This window comes from Antedon mediterranea, chromosome 7 (assembly GCF_964355755.1).
Source record: "Antedon mediterranea chromosome 7, ecAntMedi1.1, whole genome shotgun sequence".
In the NCBI taxonomy this organism is placed as follows: Eukaryota; Metazoa; Echinodermata; class Crinoidea; order Comatulida; family Antedonidae; genus Antedon; species Antedon mediterranea.
Window position 1 is genome coordinate 23,737,603 of NC_092676.1, and position 24,385 is coordinate 23,761,987.

The following is a 24,385-nucleotide window of genomic DNA, read 5'->3' on the forward strand; positions in this document are numbered from 1 at the left end:
CTAACACAATTTAAACAGTAGCATTCCAAACAGGTTTTTAATTTCTCCCTGATGAAACAAGATAGCAGATGTTAACATATCTTGGAATTATCCACACTGGTTTTTTGAGTGACCTTGTAGGATTTAATGGATGCCTGCTGAAAGGTAGTGTTGATAAATTGTCCTCCAAATAAATGTTAAATGTCCATAGATGGATTCAAGGGGGAGCCCCTAAATTGTGCAAATTGTAATGCAAAAGATAGGGCACTAATTTCAGTTAGGCACCTAAAATTTGCAATTTTTAGTCTCTTGCCGAGACCACACACCCTCCACGGATTTTAAATCATGGATCCATCACTATTGTCTCTATGTTGAAGTTCATTAACAATCCAAATTCAACCAAGCTTTTTAAAAATGCATAGGAATAACATACATTGTACTTGGTTTGGATACAGATTTACTAATACTACAGGTTTTTTTTTAGATGAGCCAGTCTTTTAAGTGTCACCCATAAACAAGGCCAAGTTTACGGTAAATGTAACGCTTCAAAAACAGGCTCATCTCAAAACAAAATTGACTCATCATATTAATACCATGTGCATCATCAGTTGTTATGGTAACCGCATCATTACTCAACATGGTAAACAACCTTACACATGTGCACAGCAGGTAGGCTGATGAATGACTACAATATTTGAAAAAAAAGTATTAAAAAATGTATTGATTAATATTAAAGATTGATGTGTTTAGTGTAAACAGTATCACCTGTTACATACTAGTTTTATTTTGCCCAACTAGACCAATTCCAACTAACCCCACCCCAACCTTATCAATAGATTTAAATCTAAAAAGCCCCCAGTACAGTTGGTAAGGTTTCAACATGACCATTTTTCACATATCCCTTTGATAACCAAGTACTAGTAGCTTGAACAGAGATAATTGTTTCTTTTCCTTGAGAAAACTGGACCACTTTATTTCTTGTCGCTACATTACTTCACCCCTATGATTGTAAATACTTTTGAAAAATTGTTTGTCAATAAATATTTCGTTTACATTTTCTGGTACAATTGGAATTTAATTATAACCATGCATTCTTCGCGAATTATTATTTTTTAACCTAAATCCAGTCATTTGAAACGAACTGTATACAAACAGTATCATTATAGGTATCTTTAATAGAAATTCATCATATAGGGCTAAAACTGGAGCTTTGTTCTTCTTCAAAGGGGTGGTTTTAATAGTACACTTCAAATAACGTTGTTGACTCCCTATTTAGGACTATAATGGGAATAATATTTAACCCATTAACATGGATGGATGGACACCTTGAATACAGGGGGATCAATGTAGCATGTAAACTTATGAAATTAAATACAACTTGTATTTGTTGTTTTTGGATGTATACCAACATTTGCATCTAAATATAACTAAATCCAATATAGTATATAGAGCTCCCTGACGGAGTCGCATTAGGTATAAACACTTTTAAGGGTTAAATAAATCTTTAAAACATATAATATTAACGTACATGCCCATGATGTCTGATATAAAAGGTCAATATATTTTGTGAAAATATCTGAATGAGTTTAAATGTTTAATTTCAAATAAAATATATCACATACACAAGTACTCTGATGAAACACAAATATGTAATTCTATAATTTTCTTGATTTTCAGATAAATTAAAAGCAAAAGCGCACCTTTGATGACTCCTTCACAAATAGCATAGATGCAGATCAACATATAAATATGGTATTATGTCTAACGACAATAAATAGCCAGCAGTATCGTGTCTGTCAAGTGTAACTGGACCATACCATAGCACACTACTACAGTATCCAATAGGATGAAGATTGATACTGTAGCATTTTATTTTCAAGACATTATAGTGTTCGTGTATCAGGTATTTTTTCTATGAAAGAAAATTACATTTATTCCAAATTATATGTGACTTAGTGTACTATAATCTTTTTTGGTATGACAGATCAACGGCTTAACATCCCATTTGAAGGATGCAGCAAAGTGAAGCTTAAGGAGCAAACAAGACATGATGCATACATTATATATCAAAACAATATTTAATTAGAAAAGGTTGCATTAAAAATACTATAGTTTGACAAAAAAATGTGTGATACTCCCAAATATGGTAGTGATACAGTATGTCCAAACATGGTAGTGTTATAACATCATCATGTCCATATATGGGCACATCACATTTTTTTGTCACATAAAGTTTGATAGTGTAGAAAAAAATAAAGGACATTTTAATTTAAAACATTACACTAGTACTGTAATGTATGTTAATCTTTTTATAATAAACTTGAATATTTTACCATTGAGCAAAAAAACCCCTTTGGCCAAAACAGATTCATAAATACACTGTATATTACTTTATTATGATGGGAATTCATAATTGATATATCATTTATGAGAATGTACATTGACAATTCAATTTAAAATGTTGACCTTTCAGATAGAAATTTACAATAATATTTTTTTAGTTAGCCTGAAAAAAGTAACCTCGCGCAATTTGATACAACGACTTTAATTTCATTTGCGGTCTAAATAAATGGCGGATAATGAATAAAACCAGGAAAATTTATTAGTGAAAATTTATCAAATTAGTAACAACATTGCCTCCGGCAATCAAGCTACCAGTCCTAAGAATTTTAAATGAAAGTATTTAATTTCGTGCTAAAGAAAATCCAAAACATATTCGGTTTATTGTTGGGGGCAGGATGAATCCGGCTTCCGGAGGAATATTCTGCACCGGAGAACATTACAATTCCTTGTGGATTAATAGTTAAAGGCGATTACAAACCATGTCTCGGCGCTGTACAAACAACACTTAATTTGCCGGCCATGTTGGAGATCTGATGATTCACGTACAATTCAGGATGTAAATAGTTTTTTCCTAGAAAAATACTTCTCGACATGGTTGCTCAATTATTCTTTTAGTGCTTTTTTTTAAAAAGTATTTGCATAAAGACTTATGGAGTATAAATTGACTTATACCAACAGCCAAGTTACTAAAATATCAAGATTGTAAAAATGATTTGTTTAATTTGTGTGAAGTTAAATAATGAACCAAATTTTAAAGTAGGTTTTAGATTCAAATGATTATCTTCAATGCTTAGGATCTTATGGTGAAAAATGCTTTCCTGTGTCTTTGAAGATAAAACCCATAACTTAGACATTTGCAGAGATAGGGTCAATCGATGGTGAAAAGTAAGCTGACTGGAAAGCCTTAAAAATTAACATAAGTGGACATGAATTATGGTTTGACATATCACTATCTATCTCACTACCCTAAACTACCACATACAGTACATCCAAGCCACCATTACTACAGTACATCCAAACATTTTATACAAGAATTCAATTTTCAAGAATTTCAGAAATAAAAGTTTGTCATCAATTCCTTTAGGTCACATTGTTCTCTTCTTTAAAACTTTACATACATCAATTGAATACAAGAACACATGACTGCTTTCTGTTTTATACTTTCATGCCTAATTTGTTGTCTATTCGCATGTACTCAAGACAATTTTCAATTTACCAGAATAGGTTATTAACCATTTGAACTATTCATAATAGATTATTATTATCATGCTCAGGAGCATTTGCCTGGATGGTCTGTTTCCCCTTATAAATAATAGCTGACCAAGATATGAACTATGATATAACCACAGCTTAAGTGCAGCTTACAACACAGAGTATGAGATAGAATCTACATCTAACAAACAGTGAATAATGCATCATTCTAAACAAACATGCCCAAAAATTATAAAATGAAAAAAATTTTCAATTTTTTCAAATTCAAAACATTTATTTCTCTTTACTTTTCTATATACTGTACAAAGTGTGTGATAAAATAATTATGATAGGAATAATATGTTTACATATTAACTTTATAATGTTATACTAATCAAAATGCAAATTACTGAAAGATGACAATGCTGTGGGTGTCAGTAACTGGATCTCAGGTAGAAATGTCAATTAAAAATAAGCAAAAAACTATAAAATCTAAACAATAAAGTGAAACAGTCATAAAGAAAATGCAGTGCTTTCGGGTAACACTAACCGTACTGTGATACTGTAAAATACTTTGTACTGTTTTTGTCAGTATCTATATGTATTTATCTGGTGTGAAAAGATTGTTATCCCTTCTACATCCGGCCAGCACAACTACTTATTGTTATAAGAAATTTGAGTACTTGCTAATTTGAATATGCTAATTTATGAATACAAAATATAGCTTAAAAGAACAGAAAATAAAAATATTGTAATGACGTAGTATCAGATTTCAAAGTGTCAAAAATATTTGCTAACCCAACAACCGATTCATAAACTTTCTCTTTTGATAACCAAACAGCTGACGAGACGATTCGGATGAGCGCAGATCAGAGAACAAGCCGCTAATTGTTTAATTAACTAGATCAATCGGCGAAGCTAAACTGTAACAGAATAACATGATTACGTTGTCAAACTTCGCACTTTACAACCATTGTTCACAAATTTAAATCTTTTGAGAGATGAAATTGAGAATTCTAATTCAACAGACAATCTATTTAGGAATCATGTCAAAATTATTCTAATGCAGTTACTGCAGTAATTACTTTATTTTTACTGCAAAAAGATCTTAGTTTGTTTCAGTGTTGAAGTTTATTAAACATTAAACAATGTGTATGATCACCCAGAAAAAACTTTCTAAATAATTGCAGTAAACAGGTTTACACAGTACAGTAAAGAAAATATAGTTACGACGATAGTAACTACAGTAACATCATTTTTACATGATCCCTTTGTACTGCACATCAGAGATGAATAAACAAAAATTGTTATAGTTTCGTTTTACGATCCAGTCAGAATAAAAGAGGTAGTCCCACTGTAGGATCATGTCTGAGAGTACTTTTTATTTAGGTGGCCAAAGACAATCATAGAGATCATGTTTGGAAGATGTTTACTTTTTCAACAATGAACAGACTAGACGCCTGAGATAAAAACAAAATTGAAACATCTAACATTAAAAAGTATCACTTTAATATTTACAAAGGCCTTAAACAAGGAACCCTACACTGAAAATCATTAGTGGCCAAGTTTGACAAAACATTGAAAATGAAAATTCTCTCAAGGTCTTTGTAAAGAGACAACAGTAACAATAGTTAAAGTATAAACAAAGCTACGCTACGGAACACCCATGCTCCAGTGTTGTGCTCGACACCAAACGTGACAACTTTACACGATTTCCAATCCCTTTAGTTTAGCATCGGTGACTCCAAGGTGTTGGTCGAAGATTTAGGAAATCATATACCAAAAGGAAAAGTTCCAATTTCATTTGAGAACTGCAAGATTGAAATAAGACCGTATATGTATTTTCTACCATAAACAATTTTCCAATTTTTATGGCATATGGTGTCTGGATTTAGTTACGATAATTTTTGGGGAGATATGGAATCATGCTGGTTAACTAGATTTGCGGTTCAAGCTTCTGTTTGTGGTGTCAAAGCAAAACTAAATTTTATTAGTAAGAATTAGCATATAAATATTAAACGAATAAACATAATATGCCACATTGTAAATTTGACATACACCACATTCAAATCAAATGTTGTATGCACTGTGACTATATGAAACACATGAGGGTCGGTGTGGCTCACTGATGATACCACTGATTTGAAGGGGTGTAGAAAGTCAATGCTGTATGTTCTTTTCTTGAAGGGAAAAGGCCTATGTCAGTTTATTCAGGCACAAAATAGACACATTATAGAAATAAATTGTAAAGTTTACAGGCATTATTGAGTCGTCCTGCACCATAAAAAAGTTATTAGTTATTCCCAAGACTTCCACCTACGCTTTCAGTGGGTGTATCCCAAAACACTACAGTAATTAACATAAGCTATAGGCCCACAGATCAACACATTTAAATAATATAGTTATTATCTGGGTCGGCCTGTACTAGTTCATTCTCGCTAATATCATCAAGCTTGCCTCTAAGCACCTCCTCATCATGTGATAGCATGACATTTACTTCATTAAGATAGTGTTCCATTGCCTTTAATTTCTCTGATAATGTTTCCAGATGCTCGTATCACATAGGTATATAATAATGGATTTTAAAGTTTGTTAAATCAAATTGTCAAAAAAAAAGAACAATATAAATGCTAACCATATGTTTGAATCATTACGGTGAAATTGGTAGAGGAGTTGACTTTAATTACATATAAAAATCGCATCCATTTAAAATCATCAACTTCCCTTTTACTGTTATTTAAAATAAATACATTTAGATTAACTACTATCTTTTCTTATGTTTTTCTATATGGTGAGAAAGAAAATAGATGGGCGTCTTCAAAATCAAAGGAAAAGCAAAAGTGGAGAACAACAATTATGAAAACACAACACCTGTAAATCGATGTACAAGAAAACATAGGAAATGGGAAAACTTCTATGAAATATTTTCCTGAATTATTTTGTATTTAGATGATAAATTAGAAGGGAAGGGAAGAATTTCCTGCCAACACAAAACAAGGCAGTGGAGAAAACAGAAAGGTGGAGATAGACAATAAACAGGTAGAAGAATAATGCACCATTCAGCAATACACAGAAAAGAACACATGTCCAGAGAAAACTTCTTGCTCCAGGTGTCAAATACTCAAAGTGGAAATCAGGAAGCTTCACGCATATGGAATTAAAAATGGTCACATATTGTATGAATTGGAAAAATGGAGATTGCACTAAAAGAAATGCAAAAGAGAAACTCCATGTCTAGAAGAGAAATGCCATGTCTAGAAAAGAAACGCCATGTCTAGAAAAGAAACGCCATGTCTAGAAAAGAAACGCCATGTCTAGAAAAGAAACGCCATGTCTAGAAACGAAACTACATGTCTATTGCCCACTATGTCGACATAGTTACAAATTATTTATTAAAAAAAAGGGTTTTTCTTGATTAACTTTTTAGTTATAAGTCTAAAAATATCCAGAAGAAAATTCTGAACATGGCATTTCAAGTTAATACGTAACCATTTTTTGCGGGGTTTTTTAATTGAAATAACTGATATTTTTTATAAACTTTGTGCTTAGAAATCTGCAATTAAACTCCAGAAAAAATTCAAAGCATGGCATTTCATACGTCATTCACTTTACTACCTTATCAGCTAAATAACTATAAAAACTTTGAACCTAAACTCTTTAATAAACTTCACAAGCTTAGCTTGTTACTGTTTGACAGACGTCATGGATATGAATGCTTTTATCATAGCCTAGTTTACATACCCTTTACATTTCTATGAATACACTTGTTTATGCATTCATTGTAGATTGGTTATGCAAACTTTCAATAACAAAAAAGCAAAACAATGAAATGTATTCACAAGCGGAAGAAACAGAATTGCATAGGATAGAAATAAATTACAGTATGACAGGGGATACATACTACAGATTGAATATGTTCGAAAAGTTGTTACAAATCGATTTATGCAGTTAGTATTAAGTATCATATGGCCAACATTTGGTTGGATCTCAAGAAGAAGAAACTAACCCTATACAAAACAAGTTAAAAATGAGTCTGAACAGACTTCTAAAGCCTTGTCTACACTATTAAACTTTATGCGACAAAAATGTGATGTGCCCATATATGGACATGATGATGTCATACCACTGCCATATTTGGGTATATCGCTACCATATTTGGGCACATCACACTTTTATTGTCAAACTAATTTGATGTAGACAGAGCTTTAAGCCTTGTTCGCTCTGGACTTGAAAAATGGTAAATTTAACCACAGTTAGCTTTACCCAATGTCATCGCAAGTGCGAATATATTTCGCACTTGGATATTTTCACGCAGATATTTTTACTGCAATTTTACTAAAATTTAACCATGATGTTAAAAACAATAATTGACTCACTGTGCAGGCAGTGATCGGTAAATGTAAACTATTGGACTTGGTTAATTTAACCCTGTGAGAATTATAGCCAGTGTTTGGAATGTACTTTTCTTGGTAACTTCAGCCAGCGAATCGGTAAATTTGACTAAATTTAAGTTGAGTGCGATCGAGGCTTAACAAAATGGATATTCCATAGTTTTTACACTCTTGATTTGTTTATTTTTCCAAACTGTAAAACACAAGTTCCCAACTCTGCATAAACGACTTCTGTTCATGTGGACGGTGTAAACAAAAACATAAATATGATTTGCCTCGTCGCCTTTTCCGTTGACTTTTAATCTTGCCATTGATATATTCTTTTGTGTATTTAGTGCAAATGTTTTCACTGATCACATCCGATCAGGTGTGAAAACACTTACGCTATCAATTTAAATCGGGTAATCAAAAATCAATAAATACGTTAGTAGTATGCCAAATCATGATATTAACAAGCTGGTAATAAAAGCCTTTCAAAGGGTCTCATTTGTGTATGTAAGTTGAATGCAGTAGAAACCGTTTTTAAGGGGACATCTTCAGGACCCAACAAAGTGTCACCCGTAAGTGTATTGTCCCCCAAAAAAACATGAAAAATAAAGATTAATAAAGACTTTTAATAGGCCATTTCAAAATTTTAATATAAGTCAATCATTTCGTAAAAAAAAAATAATGTTTATATTTATAAAAAGACAAAATAAACAGTTCAACCAAAAAAATACTGACATCCAGTCAATTTGATGATTGTTTCCTCTTTTTTTTCAAGTAATTTTGTTTTTTTTTTATCAAATTTTTGTTTTAAAGTGAATATCTATCATGTGACATAAAAATGTTTAACAAAAACATTGAATAAATAATAAAAATAATATAATTATATTTGAAACAATAATGTAATGAATTTAATTAGGTCATCATTAATGTTATTTCAGGTCATTAACTGTGGTAAGTGCTACAAAGTCATACCCAATATTAATTTCACACTGGGAAAATAGTTCATATTCCATTGACGTACTTTTTAATTTAAATTTAAACGTTATTAGATAATGGCTGAGTAATCTTTACACGGTAGTCTAGATCAAAGGGAACCTGCCGTCTGCGAGTGCATTTAAGGACAATGGCATTGTCAAAACTTAATAAATGTATACCGATGACAATATTAAATTGTATTCCTACACTACCATTGTTGCGTTCCCCATTCTGTATGGAATGAATGGATAGGCGGGAAGAACAAAGAATATTTTTCTCTGGGCAATCTGCCATCAAACAATGGAAAGAAAACCCCACTTTATTATCATGCCAGATGACAAGAGTTTAGGGTAGAACACGACTGATCACAACTTTTTTAACACTTATTAATAATTTGTAAAAAAACTTAAGAGTACAAGTAGTAGAGTAGAAAATGAACGGTGATGAGCTCATGTACATATTTTCGTGGTACGAACGACATCCCAGAATTATCAGCCAATTTTCTTGTCTTGAAATGAACCAGCAACAAAAAAATTCCAAATTAATTATTTTTTAGGGAGGCAATATATTTCAATAAATTACTGGAATATTTTAATTTGGTATTAATTGTACCTAATTACATTTAATCATTGGTTTAAAACCTGTTACTCCATTAACTGTAGTAAGAATGTGGGTGGCATATTTACAGCATATTGGATTCCAAATAAAAACACATATATCACACAGCCATTTAAATAGAAGATAAGAAAGTTTAACCAGACTTGTTTTTAGGCCACAGAAGAAGAAACATGTTGATAAGGAGAGCTAACCTGGGCCCAATTATGAACCATATGGTTAATATCAAAGTCAAGGGCAGAGAAAAACAATGATCCAACCCTTCCCTGTTGGATATATGCATGTTTCCATGGTGATTGTTATTAAGAATGAGTTCACCATTTTTAACAGAGTTTTTAATTTTAGCTATATTAAACATTGATGAATGATTCATCATTCATAACATAATTGTGTTAAATTTAAAATCGGTGGCAGATATAACTGGGGTTGAATAAGTGTGACCCTACCAATAGAAATAAACAACAGCCAACAAGTATATTTTCTTAGAATTTACTAGGGCTACAATAACAAAACATGTTCTATTATTGTAGCCCTACTACACCCCTTCCCAACATTCTATTTTCAATGAGCCTGTCACAAAGGTGGTAATGGTCACTAACCATGCAAATGGAAGTTCAGTCAATCTGGCCAAATATGTCTGGTTTTTTTAATGGTAATAATGAATTTTTTGGAACCTTTTGGACTTTGAGAAAAGTCTCCGTTTGGGGGAGTTTCTGGTTTTCAGAGAGTCCGGTATTGACTGTACCACAAAAAGAAACCTCCGAATCGCATAATTTTTTTAGGCATGGCCAAGATGTAGGCGTACACTAATAATACTGTACAACATGAAAACTAATGTAATTTTATAAACTGGGCGCTAAAAACCAAATTAATCTAAAATTGAATGAAAACACAATGCACTAAATACAAGGAATGATATCAGGTCAGCATCAAAACCAGCAATTAAAATTTGGACATGAGATATCCCTACAGCAAAACAAACCTGTCATACTAAATTACTTTTGGAATGTCTCCAGCTATAGTAATGTTTTCAGAATGCTATGCACCAATATATAAACTCTCACCTTTGAACATTCTACCACTTTAAGAGTTGTACCTATTAAAATTATGTATGACATTAGGTCAGAGAATAAAATTACACTAAATGTGATTTATGTATTCAGAGTGTTTAGCAAGTAGAGTAGTTAAAGATCATGCATGTTATAGTACAAACACAACAAGTGAATGTTTATTTTTAGTTTACCATCAACTGTGAAGACAGAAAATAAAGTAAGCCTTTACCCAGTGTTTATACTAAACAAAATATATAGTAATTTTGTATTCAGAAACATTACTAAAATCAGGAGGTATTCATTCATTTATAGGTATGACCTATGACCCAAATAGTTACATTAATTTGTACCTACAGTAACAGGTAAATCTAAATGCAGATAGAAGACAAGCTTAGTGCCCAATCAGGTTTAAGTTATTTACAAATTAATTAATTAACTAACTAACTGTAATTTAGCGATAATTAAATTAGTCCATTAAAAACCAACATAACATAATATTTCTTAAACAGACTTTTCTGTGCTATTTATGTTTAGTAAATATACTGTAAGCCCTCCATCTGGAGAGCACAGGCCATTGTCAGTTTATCCAAGTACATTACGCTAGGCGCGAAACAGACCATGTTTATGTTTTTTTTTAAATTCTTATTGATACACAGCATACATAGTAGTACACAAACATCAGTTAATTATACCAATAATCGCATTACCACAAGAATGTATATAATCTTATTAGTAATTGGCAAATATATCTACACAAATTAGCAAACAATCGTAATTGATATTCTAACAATATGGCCTTCTACAGTAACTAACATCTGTCCTCTTACATGTATGTCAAAATTAAAGAAGAAAAGAGAAACAATTATGAAAAAAAGAAAAGAATAAAAGTATTGTTATTTTTATCCGGTTTAATAATCTCGCTCAAAATAGACATATCATTATGGAACACTGAAACTTTCGTCAATCAAAGTATTAATTGAATTTGTCCTTGACCTAGATAATAGCGCGTCATATTTTAAATCATAACTACAAACATAACCACGTTATTCTATACATTATTGAATTATGACAAAAGAGTCACTCTGTGACAATGTGTGTTATGATTATGAAATGATCTAAAGAACCTTTGCCATATGTCATGATCTGAAACATTTATAGAGAAGTTCTGAGCTTTTGGTACAGTACAACTTACTAGTAGTGGTAAACAAGTAATAGAATTCTTTCTAAATCGATAACAAGTATGTGTGTACAAAATTATCATCACAAAAAGTTTTAAATATTAATATCACTAAAAAAGAGGATAGTTTATGCTAAAAAAATTCAGATGCAGTGGGAGGTACAGTACTGCTTTGCTCCTAATTATTTTTTAGAATTTGGAAAAAACATTCCGATTATTGTAATGTATTATTTAGTTGGGATTATTGGGAAAGCAAATTTCGGCCTAATATTGCTATTGATTTTTTTTTCACTATCGTGCCTTTTCTTGTTTAAAGACTATGGTTCGACAAGCTCTCATATGAGTGCTTCAAAGTGCAGGAAAACTGAGCGGTTTAAATGGTTCCTTTGGTTTTTTTATATTTTTGGTTATCTTTCATATTTTATGAATCATTTTTGTGTGTAAAGCGCTTTAGAAAAATTGTATTATTAGGCACTATATAAGACAACCTTTATTATTATTTTGCTTTTCGAAATTTTAAATCAATCAATTGACGTTTTTTCACAATATTTCAAAATTAAGACCTCTGAAAATGTACACTGTATAATGTGTACTACAGTACTGTAAATTATCTAATTATTTGTAACCTTGTAGTAGTATATAAACTATGACCTGTGAGTTAATGGATTTCCATATATGGAATAACTGCAGGTATTGTGCTCATCAATTAGAAGTTATCTACTGTAATTAAAACACTTCAATTTATCTTGATTAAATTTCAAAGTTTGTGATTACCTCCCAGAAGAATAATCAACAATTATTTCAAGTTAATTAAGTACTATTTAAATAGACAATCATTATTATACTGTAGAAATATCATTTTTTTTCAGAGCGTAAATAGTAGTCTAGTCTCCGAGATCAGAAAAAAATTTGGGAGTTATGTTTGGAAATGCGACTTGAAGAAGTTTAATAATATTCTATTATACTGTTTTTTTCTTAAAGAAGAGAATGTCACTTTATTATCCATGTGTAATGGGCTGGTTATGTAAATTAGAAGATAAAAGTTATACTTTTTTTTGGTTAAAATATAGAAAGATTTAAAATATATAAGCATGAAATAAGCCATATAATGTTTACTATGGATTTGAAATTTGGTTTGTAAAAAAACCTAAAGTTACCACTATAAAATGTATCACTTTTCCTAAAAATACAAATACAATGCTCATCTATAACAAATGTTCACTGACACTTGCTGCAAACCTGACCAAAAGCAGATAAATTGATGGCAGAGAGCATGCCTGTTATTGCTACAAAATGCAATGTTTTTCTCTTGTACATTTCAAGGGATTTCAAGGGCTTTACTGAAGATGGCCATTTAGTTCAAGATGAGTCACTAATTTGCATATTCTGCTCAGCAACACATTCGAATATACATGATTAAATGCTATCAAGGCCTTGGAAACATATTAGATTTATTTTAATTGTGCATTTTATATTTTTGTTTATACCCTTTGTGGAAAAAAACAATATACTATTAGTATTTTTTCAGTATATTTTACAGTTTATTTTCAACACATACTTACAAAAACCTGTATAAAACTTGTGGTCATTTTCGAAATTCAAAATTAATTCATTTTCAAAGGCACAGTGTTCGTGAAGTAAAGCTTAAAGTTTCCAAAACAGGTCCGTTATAACCAAAAATCCAATTTGACATACAAATATAGAGAAAACCAATAAAAAGTATTTAATAAAAAGTTGCAAACAAGCATGCAAGATGCATGTGTAGTCATCATCAAATCAAATTAATCTTTACAAACAACAACCTCAAGCATATCACTAAATTGTCAAAAGAAACTGGTAAAGCAAAACAAAGAATTTAACTTTTCTTTGCATCGGACCAAACCAGCTAGCTAAGCCCCTGTACGTTGCTGGAGGCGCCAACTGGTGTATGCAAGATTGTCAACAAGTTAGAAAGGATGTTTGAATTGCTGCTTTTAAGAATCTTGACAAACAATATTTAAACCCCGGTATGAAGTGCTGTAGAAAGTTAGCAAAGTGCAGTTTAAAGCAATAAAGGAGAAAAGTGAAATGTCATATTGAATGATTTCATTTTTAGTGAGCTTTTCGATTTTTTGAGACCGACGACGTATGCTTTTATGTTTTGTCGGTGGTCGTCAAGAAGGAATAAATTTTTGAAACACGTCCTACATGCAAAAACTTAATTCACATGACCTAACTTTTTCTAGGTTATCGAAAATTGAAAACTCCTTATTTTAACTCCTATCTTTAATTCTTCTATGAATACTGTATATAATAATAATATTTAAAGATGCATAATTGATATACAAATGGACTGTACCATTTATGAAGAGGGGTGTTCAATTAATTTTATTTCGAGTATATCTCGCTCTTCGTGGAGAATATGGCATTGCCATTTATCAGTTTATCCATGTATGTTAGGCACGAAATAGACTATATATTCTCTGTACGTAATCAGCAACTTATAATTTTTTATTTTTTTAAATAAATATCATTCTTTATGGCATCCTGTCTATTTTGTATCCAATTAAAGCTAAAATGATTCTGTCAAGGTGGACAGAAGAATGCATAAATAAAAAATAATATTATATCTCAAAAGAAATGAAGAAATGATGCCAATAATGTCTCAAAAACGTAGATATGGAGATAACTGTATCAGTATGTTTGGACATCACCAACTTCAGAGCAGAGTTTAAAGATACAGTATAATGAATAATAAAATAAATCTCCCTTTTACAGTATAACGCCAATATTGGTTTATCCGGGTATGTTTGTCACAAATAGACTAAATAACTTCATGATTTATTTACACAGTACATCAATATGAATTATTACTTCTTGATAGGTATGTCATATTTTAGGGAAAAACAAAACCAAATAGTGAGCGTATTAAATGTACTGTATCATGATTTATAATGCTGACAAACATGAATGTTTTGAAGTGCATCAACCGTGTGTAGAATGGATAAAGACGAGGCACTGAAGGGTACTTTTACCTACTTAGTTTTGAATAAACAATAATTGATTTTTATATAGCTTTCTGGTTCGGTATCAAATATCACATAGGGTTGTTTAACTGTATTTAATGACGGACAATGCACGCTTTGAAGATATGACCAGGATGTTTACAGCGAAATACAACCTTCTTTTCGTCCTTTTAAAATTTAAATAGAAACTTTTGATAGCTGTAGGTTCACAATATAATTATCTAAGAAAACAACATTTTTTTTTTTTTTTTTTTTTTTATTTCGAAAACAAAACAAAAAGAAAATTGCTAATAACAGGATGGTTAATATATTTAGTTAATAATGCATAAAATTGCCCATGAGAACAAATTCTGGGAATCATAAAAATTAATAAATATAAAAATAAGAAAACACTGTTTAAAGATAAACAGTAACACATTCTAAAACTTAACGCAAAAACATTAAAAATAATTTTACTGTGTTCTTATAAAATATAAATAACCTCCCATCTCATTAAAAAAAACAGTTCTGTCACAATGACAATCTTATCAATATCAGCAGACGACTAAAACTTCATTAATAAATGGATAATAGTTTTAACTTTAATGAAAGACTAGACAATACCAAAACCCATCATTTATCTCATTAATTATACTATAGTGTAGTTGGCAAGAAAAAAATGCCATGGTTAATAAATGACAACTTAAAAAATTAGGACCCAGGCCCACTTACCTGGTAAACAGAAGTGGTTTAAAAACAACATCCTAAAGGGAAAATCCCCATCTAATCACCATTTACAGTACTAGTTGTGAATATAAAACAAAGGCTGTATTTCTCTTCTTTATTATTGATGATACTGACCTTTTTTAACCTTCCTCAAATACTAAATATTAAGCATAAATAACATCAATTTTAGATCGCACAAATGCATTTTTGAATCATTAAAAATGACATTACATTTAACAAAAAAAAATTGCATTTTTGAATTATTGAAAATAATGTTCAATATATGGTCAAGATGGTATTATTAAATACACTAACTTTGTCAAAATTGATTCATTAGGTATGAAATAATTAATGGGTACATAACATCTAAAATTCTAAGCCAAAATTTATAATATTTAACAGCAACAAAATCAATTTACTATGCTGATGATTTATCTGGTCATTTTCTGGTTTGTTAACCTTCTGAAAAATAAAAAAAGTGTGAAAGCTATTTCATTGGGGAACAATTGAGAAAGATCTTATGATTATAGAGGAAGCTAGAAATAGATTTCAATACAGTTGTTCACATTTTGAACTAATTCCTCTTAGTTTCTCCGGGGAACGGAATATGCAGGTGAACATGAGTGTACTGGTCCACAGATGGTACCACACACACAGATGAGGGACAATGACTTATTTATATCAAAAAAATTACTATTTTAAACAATGGATACAAATGTAAGGGTTGATATTTAGATGTTAGAAGGGATATTGTGCAAACCTCCTCCAAACCACTTTTCATTTCATTTTATAAATAAAAGCATAGCTTGTAATGAATAGACAACTTAAAATTGTAGATCACAACTAGAACTATAAAAGGAGACAAATTATGGGTGAAAAAAGAAATTGAATTGCTTTATTAGTTTGCCTATTAATTATGGGATGGAAAACTTTAATTTTTGGGAAATTATCTAGTATTGTACTACTTACAGTATACTGTATGTACAATACAGTACTGTATACCTATACAGTAGTATGCAGTCTAGCTCTTTTTAACTGTACCTAACAATAATTTAAAATTTAATCTGTTAATAATACAGTAGCTTATAATCAAGATTAATATACATGTCTAATGTAAAGGAAGAATTTAATCCAAGTCTAAGAAATCAGTCTCATTTCAGTGAACATTTCTTAACACTGATGTTTTGAGACAAGATGCGTGGGAAGAGTGATAACAGCTCTAGCTGTTTTATCTGAACATTAAATTCTGGAAAAAAACATCCGGTTGTTTTTTTTTTTTATGAATATCAATCGAGAGAAAATGCCAAGAAAAATGTAGTACAATAATGATGTTTGTAGATGGAACATTCTGTAGTAGAGTAAAAGAAAGAATTTTAAAGAAGACAAAGATACTGTACTGTACAAAAAACACTTATTATTTTAAAACAGAAACAAATTCTGCATGGAAAACTGAGAGAGGGATGAACAAAGTATTGTTATTGGTAATAATTATAATTTTAATTTAAAATTTAAATTATGATTGAACAATGTAAGTACAGTACAAATTCATGAATTGTACGAGTTCTCATTGTGTTAATGAAAGTTTCTAATTTTTGAGTTATATCTCTCTCTTCGAGGAGAAAGGCTATTGTCGGTTTATCCAGATAAGCTAGGCACGAAATGGACTACAAATTATTTCATAAATTTGTATTAAAAAATACTTGAAACAAAGCATTATGGAAAGTATGTATTGAATAATAAATATAAAGAAATCTTTCAGCCAAACAATTTTTTTTTACTCCCCTTTCTACCAATAAAATGTAGTTGTTTACTTTCACAGATATTGTAAGCATGTACCTGGCACTTATTGTAGGCATAGGGCACAAGATCAAATTTATTTATGGTAAACATTTAGCTTTCTCAACACCCTGTCAGGTCAAGAAACTACTCAACTGGACAGATATCATTCCATCATTCACTAATGAGGAACGCAAGATAAATAAACAAATTCCATTTCAATCAAAATTACACAAACCAATAGTGGTGTTAGTAGTCTATTTCGTGCCTACATGTAGCAAAGTTCCTAGAACACTCCTGGACCATAGTGAACTAGTCTGCAACCACGCCCTCATGTGGGAACGTTCCAACGTACCACCGTCATTATTTGTTTTTGTAACGACGTTATGACATGAAAGAATTTATTAGGATCTAAGAACTTTAACATATCTAAGCCCTCCCTCTGGAGAGTATGGGCTATTGTCGGTTTATCCAGGTAAGCTAGGCACGAAAAAGACTACAATGCTTAGATTAGTATTACTATGTACATTAGAACTCTATTAAGGAGACACCTTCAGGACTCCTTTGAAGTAGTTTCACCGAATACTGTGGGGGTTGGCCATAGTGAACATACAGTATTAGTAATTACTATCATACCCCTTGTATGTTACACAGTGTCCCCATAATATGAGTTGGCCATGTTATGTTGTCCTTTGTTAGTATCACCAGAAATTGACAGAATATTTATTTTATGCACAGCTACTAGGCCTACTAGTACTACTATAACGGTGAAATAGAAATATGGAATTTAATATTGATTTGATGTGTAAATAATTGAGAGTTACAATTATAATATGATGCATCACAATGCCCAGCAGATTGCTAACGACATCAATCGTTTCGTGAAAATCTTGATTAATTCATCAATCAAATAAATAGCTAATCCATCTCTTTGCAGTAAAAAACTATGTTACCTCATAAAACGTACTGAACCAAAAATGGATCTGCACGCTTTTTTTTAACGACACGATTAAGTTTTTATGAGTATGGACATTAATTTATGTAAGTAAATCGTTCCTTAATGGGATTGCATACCATGTGATTGTGAAGTTAGGAAATCTGATAAGAACGTCCTTGTATGTCTCAATGTTTTAAGAATGTTTTTGACTTTTTCATTTACAGTATAATTTTGAATTCTACATATTACAGTAATGGTAAGATCTTTTAAACTATCAGAAAAAAACTGTCGACACAATATTTTATATAATTATTATAAAAAAGTTGGGATGGCCTACTGGTATTTTATCAAACTTGTTATCTACTTGTACTAAGTTACAGTACAGGTAAATATCAGCTGCAGGCACACATACGTATTAAAATAATGATATCTTAATTTGTAAACTATTTGATTGGTCAGTTTTAACGATCATCATACAGTAAGGTAAGGTAACAGTGGTATCTATTAAAAAATTCCAAAGTACCTGTAGAAAAGTGGAATGAAGAAATTGTACCATATGCTTGGTGTGATCAAAACATTTTAACCAGGACATTAACTGACCTACAACATTGAATAGCCTTGATGGTACAATGACATCATGATTTCTGTTCTCTGGAGATGGACTTGAAATTTGTAGCTATTTTGGAAGCTTTAGTTTCTTAATCTTTTTATCATATTCGACTTTAAATAATAATCAAGTCAGGCTTATGCTTTCAAGGTGGTCCTTGAGAAGAAAAAAAAGTTTTAAATATTTGAAACTAACAGGTCAGAGAATGGACTTAATTTGGACATGAATTATTTCATGTTATTTAATATTTTTATGGTATCATTTTCAGTGATGTACCACAAGATATAATAAAATGGTGCGGTTTTAAAAAAAGAAAGGGAACAATCTCTGTTCAATCCATTGGGTTGTCAAAGGCTTGTGTAGAGTGGTCAGGTTGGAACCTTACCAATCGTACTGGTGATGGCTACACGGCCATGATTTTAGTGTTGTTTAAAAAAATGTCCTTAATTAATTTTACATGAATAACATACACAAATGTTACCTGTATGTACCTGATACACATCATACACAAAATTCTGGTTACCTTCTAAAAATGAAATCCAAGAATGTTGTTATAGAAAATCAAATTGAGTTTAAAATGTGGGTTGGTTCATTAACCCACTGTGTGACTAAATTGTTTATGAAATGTATTTAGAAGTCGTACACATAAATCAATTGCATTAAGTGTTAGAGGTACAGTAGCGTGCGATATCTGAAAAAATATGTACACTAAAAAAAAACCATACACATCAAAATATCATTAAAATTAATCTTTGAAAAAACTTGATGTTACGGAATCTGATATATATTACAATTGGTAAATTAGCCGAGGTGTTCTATAACAATTTCAACAGCGAATGCAAATATGAGAACAGATGTTAGATGAACATTTTCCGTCAATATGTGGAAAATACTGCTTATAGCAAAGAGGTTAATAACCTCAACAATTTTCTAATCTTTGTAATAGAGATGATGTTTTTTTACAAAGTGAAAATTACAATTTAATTTGAGCAAATAACTTACAAAGTTCGAAAAATCCAAATTTCCTCAGTTACATTTAAATTTTTATTTAATTTGGTAAATAACCATTCTTAAATTATAATAAAGGAGTATCAAAATAAAAAAAATAAACTATAATTATTTTAAAACATTTATTTAATATCCTATAAAAAGTAATTTTTTCTTTTTTTTTTTTTCAATTTTAGGCATTCTTGGGTAGTACTGTACCAGAGCTCGAAATTTACAGTATTAAACTCAGGTATGATATCTAGCAATTTGCTGCTACTACTTAGCATAATATTTGTCATTAAGTGAAGTTGAAAATTACAAACTAGCTAGCCCGTGTAGGTCATTGAAGAAACATCTTATTAAATTTCCAATGATTTAATACAAAGATCAAAACTTTAAACACAAAATATATTTTTCTAGCCCTACAGCTATTATTATAATGGATAAAGGTAAAATCCACTCTCTCTATCAAAAATCATCAGCTTTTTAGCAATGAAATTTAACACTAGTACTGCGGTTTAGTCGTGTAGCCTATTTGATGTTATACCACCAATGTGGTTATTTTAATGCCAACAGCTATTGTTCGTTTTCATAAATTTTATCCCTAAAGTGGTATTTTTATTTCATCTTGCTCTTGATCCCAATTAAACGTGATTATAGGCGGAGTAGAAACACAAGTGAAAGTTGATACTGTGGGGTTAACACAATTAATTTGTGGTTGATGTTAACAAGTTTTTAAAAACATAATCATCAAGTTTTATAATGAGAAATATTTAAATTACAGTCTGATACCATTGGTTAAATTGTTGGATGATACTGTAAACAGTATGATTCCTAAATAATTTAATTATTGAATAAATATACCTTGAACATTAATATAAAAACCTGTAATAATATTCCATTATTGGATGAAACAGAAACAAAAATTCACTTTTATTTTCTGGAATTATGAAGGTACTGTATTTTAGGTTGGGTAAACTTTTCCATCCAAACTAGCTGAAAATTTATTTTAAGGGGTTTTTTAAAACTTCGAAACCTACTTTAACTCTATCATCTTTTCCTTTTTACTGTACTGTAAGTAATATGTTTTATTTTGCATTCTTAATTTTTCATCACTACTGTACCTGTATTGTATGGTACTGTACACTGAATAATTAGAAGATCTTAGAATTTAAGTAGGTTTTGTATTATAGTTACTCTTCTTTACAGTACCCTTGCAGGTTCTGCTAACTACACTACAGCCTGTCCTTGAAGCTATAGGGCAAGTTGGTGGGTATGTGTGATATTCCTTGAATCACCAATGTGAATCTTAACACCTGGCTAAAACTTTCACTAAGTGGGCATTTCTTTACAATTTTTTATGCCTAACAATAACTATTACGCTTTTTTTTATTTTCTTAGAGCTCATTAGCGAGTAGGAACATTGAATGTCATTTCGCTAGTTAAACCATGCGACCGCACAGCGCAACGCTGAAAATGTCAAGTAAAAGTCAAACAACAATACATGACAAGAACCACCCAGAAACGAAATGCACTATATATAATTAATTTGAACTTTAATATGGGACGTTCTTTTTAATGTGAAATGAACTTTGAAGGCCAATTTTAACAAGTTCAAAAGTTTTACACAACACCAATTTTAAATATTTAGTAATAATTTATTAATTGTTTCTAAATTTTCTATGCAGCTACAACTGTACATAATATTTTATTTTAAATTTTAGAAAATTATGTACATTACTCTACACAAAGTACTAAAAGGGATATAGCATTGGTGCAAATTGGCGTTTTAGGATATTGTAGGTTGGTTGCAACAGGGAGTTGTAAAATAATATAATAATATTTTACAACTCCCTGGTTGCAATATCTTGTTAATTTCTTGGTGAAATTGTTTCTCTTTTGTTTTTTGTATGATTTGTATATGGATGTTCTATCCGAAATAAAGAAAATGAAGGAATGATATCTTGCTTATTGTATGGTTTATGCCGTTGGGCTCAATGGCCAGAACAACCATGTGTTGATCTGGGTCTCCATGGTTAAATAAAGTTGAATTGAATTTTGCAGCAGAATTCAATGCCGTTTGCTTTGCTCCTCTTTGCTTTAATTTTTGTGCCCAACTTTTGTCTGACCTGGATAAAATCTTATTGCTAATTCACAAAAGGAACATTTCTTCATGAGAATATAGGAAATGAACTTCAGTAAAACATAACTGTAATCAAAGATTAAGGTAATCTTCTTTATTTTATTGATTTATAATTGTGAGAAGACAACCCATTGTAAGACACAATATATAGAGGTCAACATTGTGTCTTCTTAATCACATCAGTTCATTGTTCACTAAAATCTTTATTTTGATCATTGGACAAGTTCATTACAAGACTCATTTCCAAGTCTTTAAAAAGGTTTACCTTTAAAAATAGGTCTTGTTGTCATTATAAGGCGTGGCTAATCATTACTAAGTACAGTATACACTTACAGAATGTTCACTTATTATTAAGTATACTGTACTATTGTGTGAAAGGGTAAGGCTTTTATATTTGATAATACAGTAGCAAGACAGTGAAACGTAGGCCTATCCTAATTTCAAAACTTTTCTTAGTATCTCTTCTGCTTACTGGTAGTAAAAATGTGTGCAAAATATTTTTTGGCAGGCAAAAAAAGGGGAAAAATTTGGGGTATTGACAACTGGGACAACAATACAGTATATCACAGCACAGTACAGAATAAAAGATTACCTTAACTTTTTTTTAGTTGAGGATTCTATATATAGAATTATGCGTGCGCCATTTGTGTGTTTAAAAAACCCTGGTATGTTTTTATTGGTACTGTATTATGTAATACACATGTGACATTTGTCATGAAACTGTCAAAAGTCCAGTGTTGCTGGTATGACAAGCATGAATGACTGAGTAAGATGTGTTCAATTATTGGAAAAATAGTCAAAAAGGACAATTGAGATAAGGCCAACAAAATAAATTATTGTGTTGGCCTAATGGAATATCTAGATCCATCCATTCTTGCGAAAACATGGCGTATTGAGCTTCCCACATTACAATCGGAAAAAAATCCATCATACTTCACTATTCTTTCTGCAATATCCAGTCTAACTAGTTCTAACTGTGAAACATGTATTACTATGTCACATTTAGTTAAATAGGTAAATATATAATGGGCAACACGACACAGGTAGGAACATTCCTCCACCTCATCAACAACACTCAACAACAACAAAAAGTTCTTAATTATTTCGTCTTATTCTTAATCTTAGCACATGCTTGAGTAAACTGATTATTAAAACCTACCTGGATAATATTCTAGCACTGATGATGAAGTGTAGCGGAAAATAAGTCCTAAAACAACAAATGTAAGCCATGGTGACAGGGAATACCCCATCGCCATACCAACAAACATCAAGTTTTGACAATTCACTCCCGGGGAAAGTTCACACTGCAGCAGACGGTTACCACTCCAGTTAATCCATACATGGGCCTAAGCACCGACAAACTTTTAGCCTAAGTACGTACTGGAAATATACCACAACACGTAATTAAAACTATTCCGACGACGTGTATTTTTCCTATAGTCAGACGACACAGCTATATTTAAATTCAGGTTCAATGGGAAATAAGTTATTCTACCCAAACTCTATTATCCTCACGTTGAGTCGGGCTCCTGTGATTCTTCCACCGTGTTTGAGAACGGCCTTGTAATCTAAATAGCGCGCTGGGCCATAGCCAATCACAGCGTGGGAGGCGTTGCTTAATATAAAGTTCCAGTGACCAACGTCCTTGTTAGGCTGTCAAAAGTTTAATACAGAAAAAAGAAGTTTAGAATAAACAGAAATTAGGATGAAATTAAGACAGGGGTGGTTGGATGGGATGGCATTTGTATCTTTTGTTTCACTCAATTCTACTATCTATTCGCGTCTACTAAAGAAATTTATTCATAGTTGTATGCCATTGAATCAACAGCGGTGGATTTAGCCTACTTTTTGCGCGCGAGGGTGAACATTCTCATTTTGTTTCCTACGATCGATCATTTAATGGTTATGCTTCTCATCACAAAATACGCAGTTAACATCCAGTGAGAGTATACAATTAGTATTGGGTTAAATTGAGTGCATGGTAAAAGCGATGATTATTCCTCCTCGACATCTGTTATTCATTTTTCTATATATATATTCTTGACATTGTGCGCTACTTATTTCGATGGTAGGTCATTTAATTTCGACGTGTTTGATTTGAGTGACATTATTGGTCTATTGACAGCAATTAAATGTGTCAGGTAGATCTTAGGGTAGATGTACATTGAATGGCTCCCACGCTCTCGGACGTGTCAACACAGGATATCTAAAAACTATCCGCGATGTTCATGTTGAAACAATATCTAATTTATAAAGACAGAATTTATTTTTTTTAAATTATTTTATTGATCTGACACGGGTTTGTTCGACATCCATGGTTCGACTCCCGAACATCTCTGGTTTAAACACTCAACACAGCTGACTGTCTGACTTAAAAACCACAATTTACTTTATATTAGTACCGTTTATCTTGTTAAATTGATACGAGTAATTGAACAATTCCTCTTCGACCGCTAAAACCACAAGACAACTAATATACAGTCAATGTACTGCCAATATATTACAGTCCAGTTA

The 24,385-nt window shown here is 31.2% G+C and overlaps 1 protein-coding gene and 1 long non-coding RNA gene across 2 annotated transcripts in view; one reads left to right on the top strand and one right to left on the bottom strand.

The window, feature by feature from the left end:
* Positions 1-23,401, bottom strand: part of LOC140054252 (uncharacterized) — a 68,827-nt gene extending 45,426 nt beyond the window's left edge. Inside the window, exon 1 of the mRNA XM_072099171.1 lies at positions 23,031-23,401. Coding sequence (XP_071955272.1) covers positions 23,031-23,139 — 109 coding nt within the window. The 5' untranslated portion in view covers positions 23,140-23,401. The remainder of the gene's footprint in view (positions 1-23,030) is intronic.
* LOC140053880 (uncharacterized) lies at positions 390-6,359 on the top strand. Its single transcript, XR_011846462.1, has 3 exons — positions 390-648; positions 1,657-1,882; positions 6,314-6,359. It is a non-coding gene; the product is annotated as an uncharacterized lncRNA (long non-coding RNA).
* Positions 23,402-24,385: the final 984 nt, after the last annotated feature.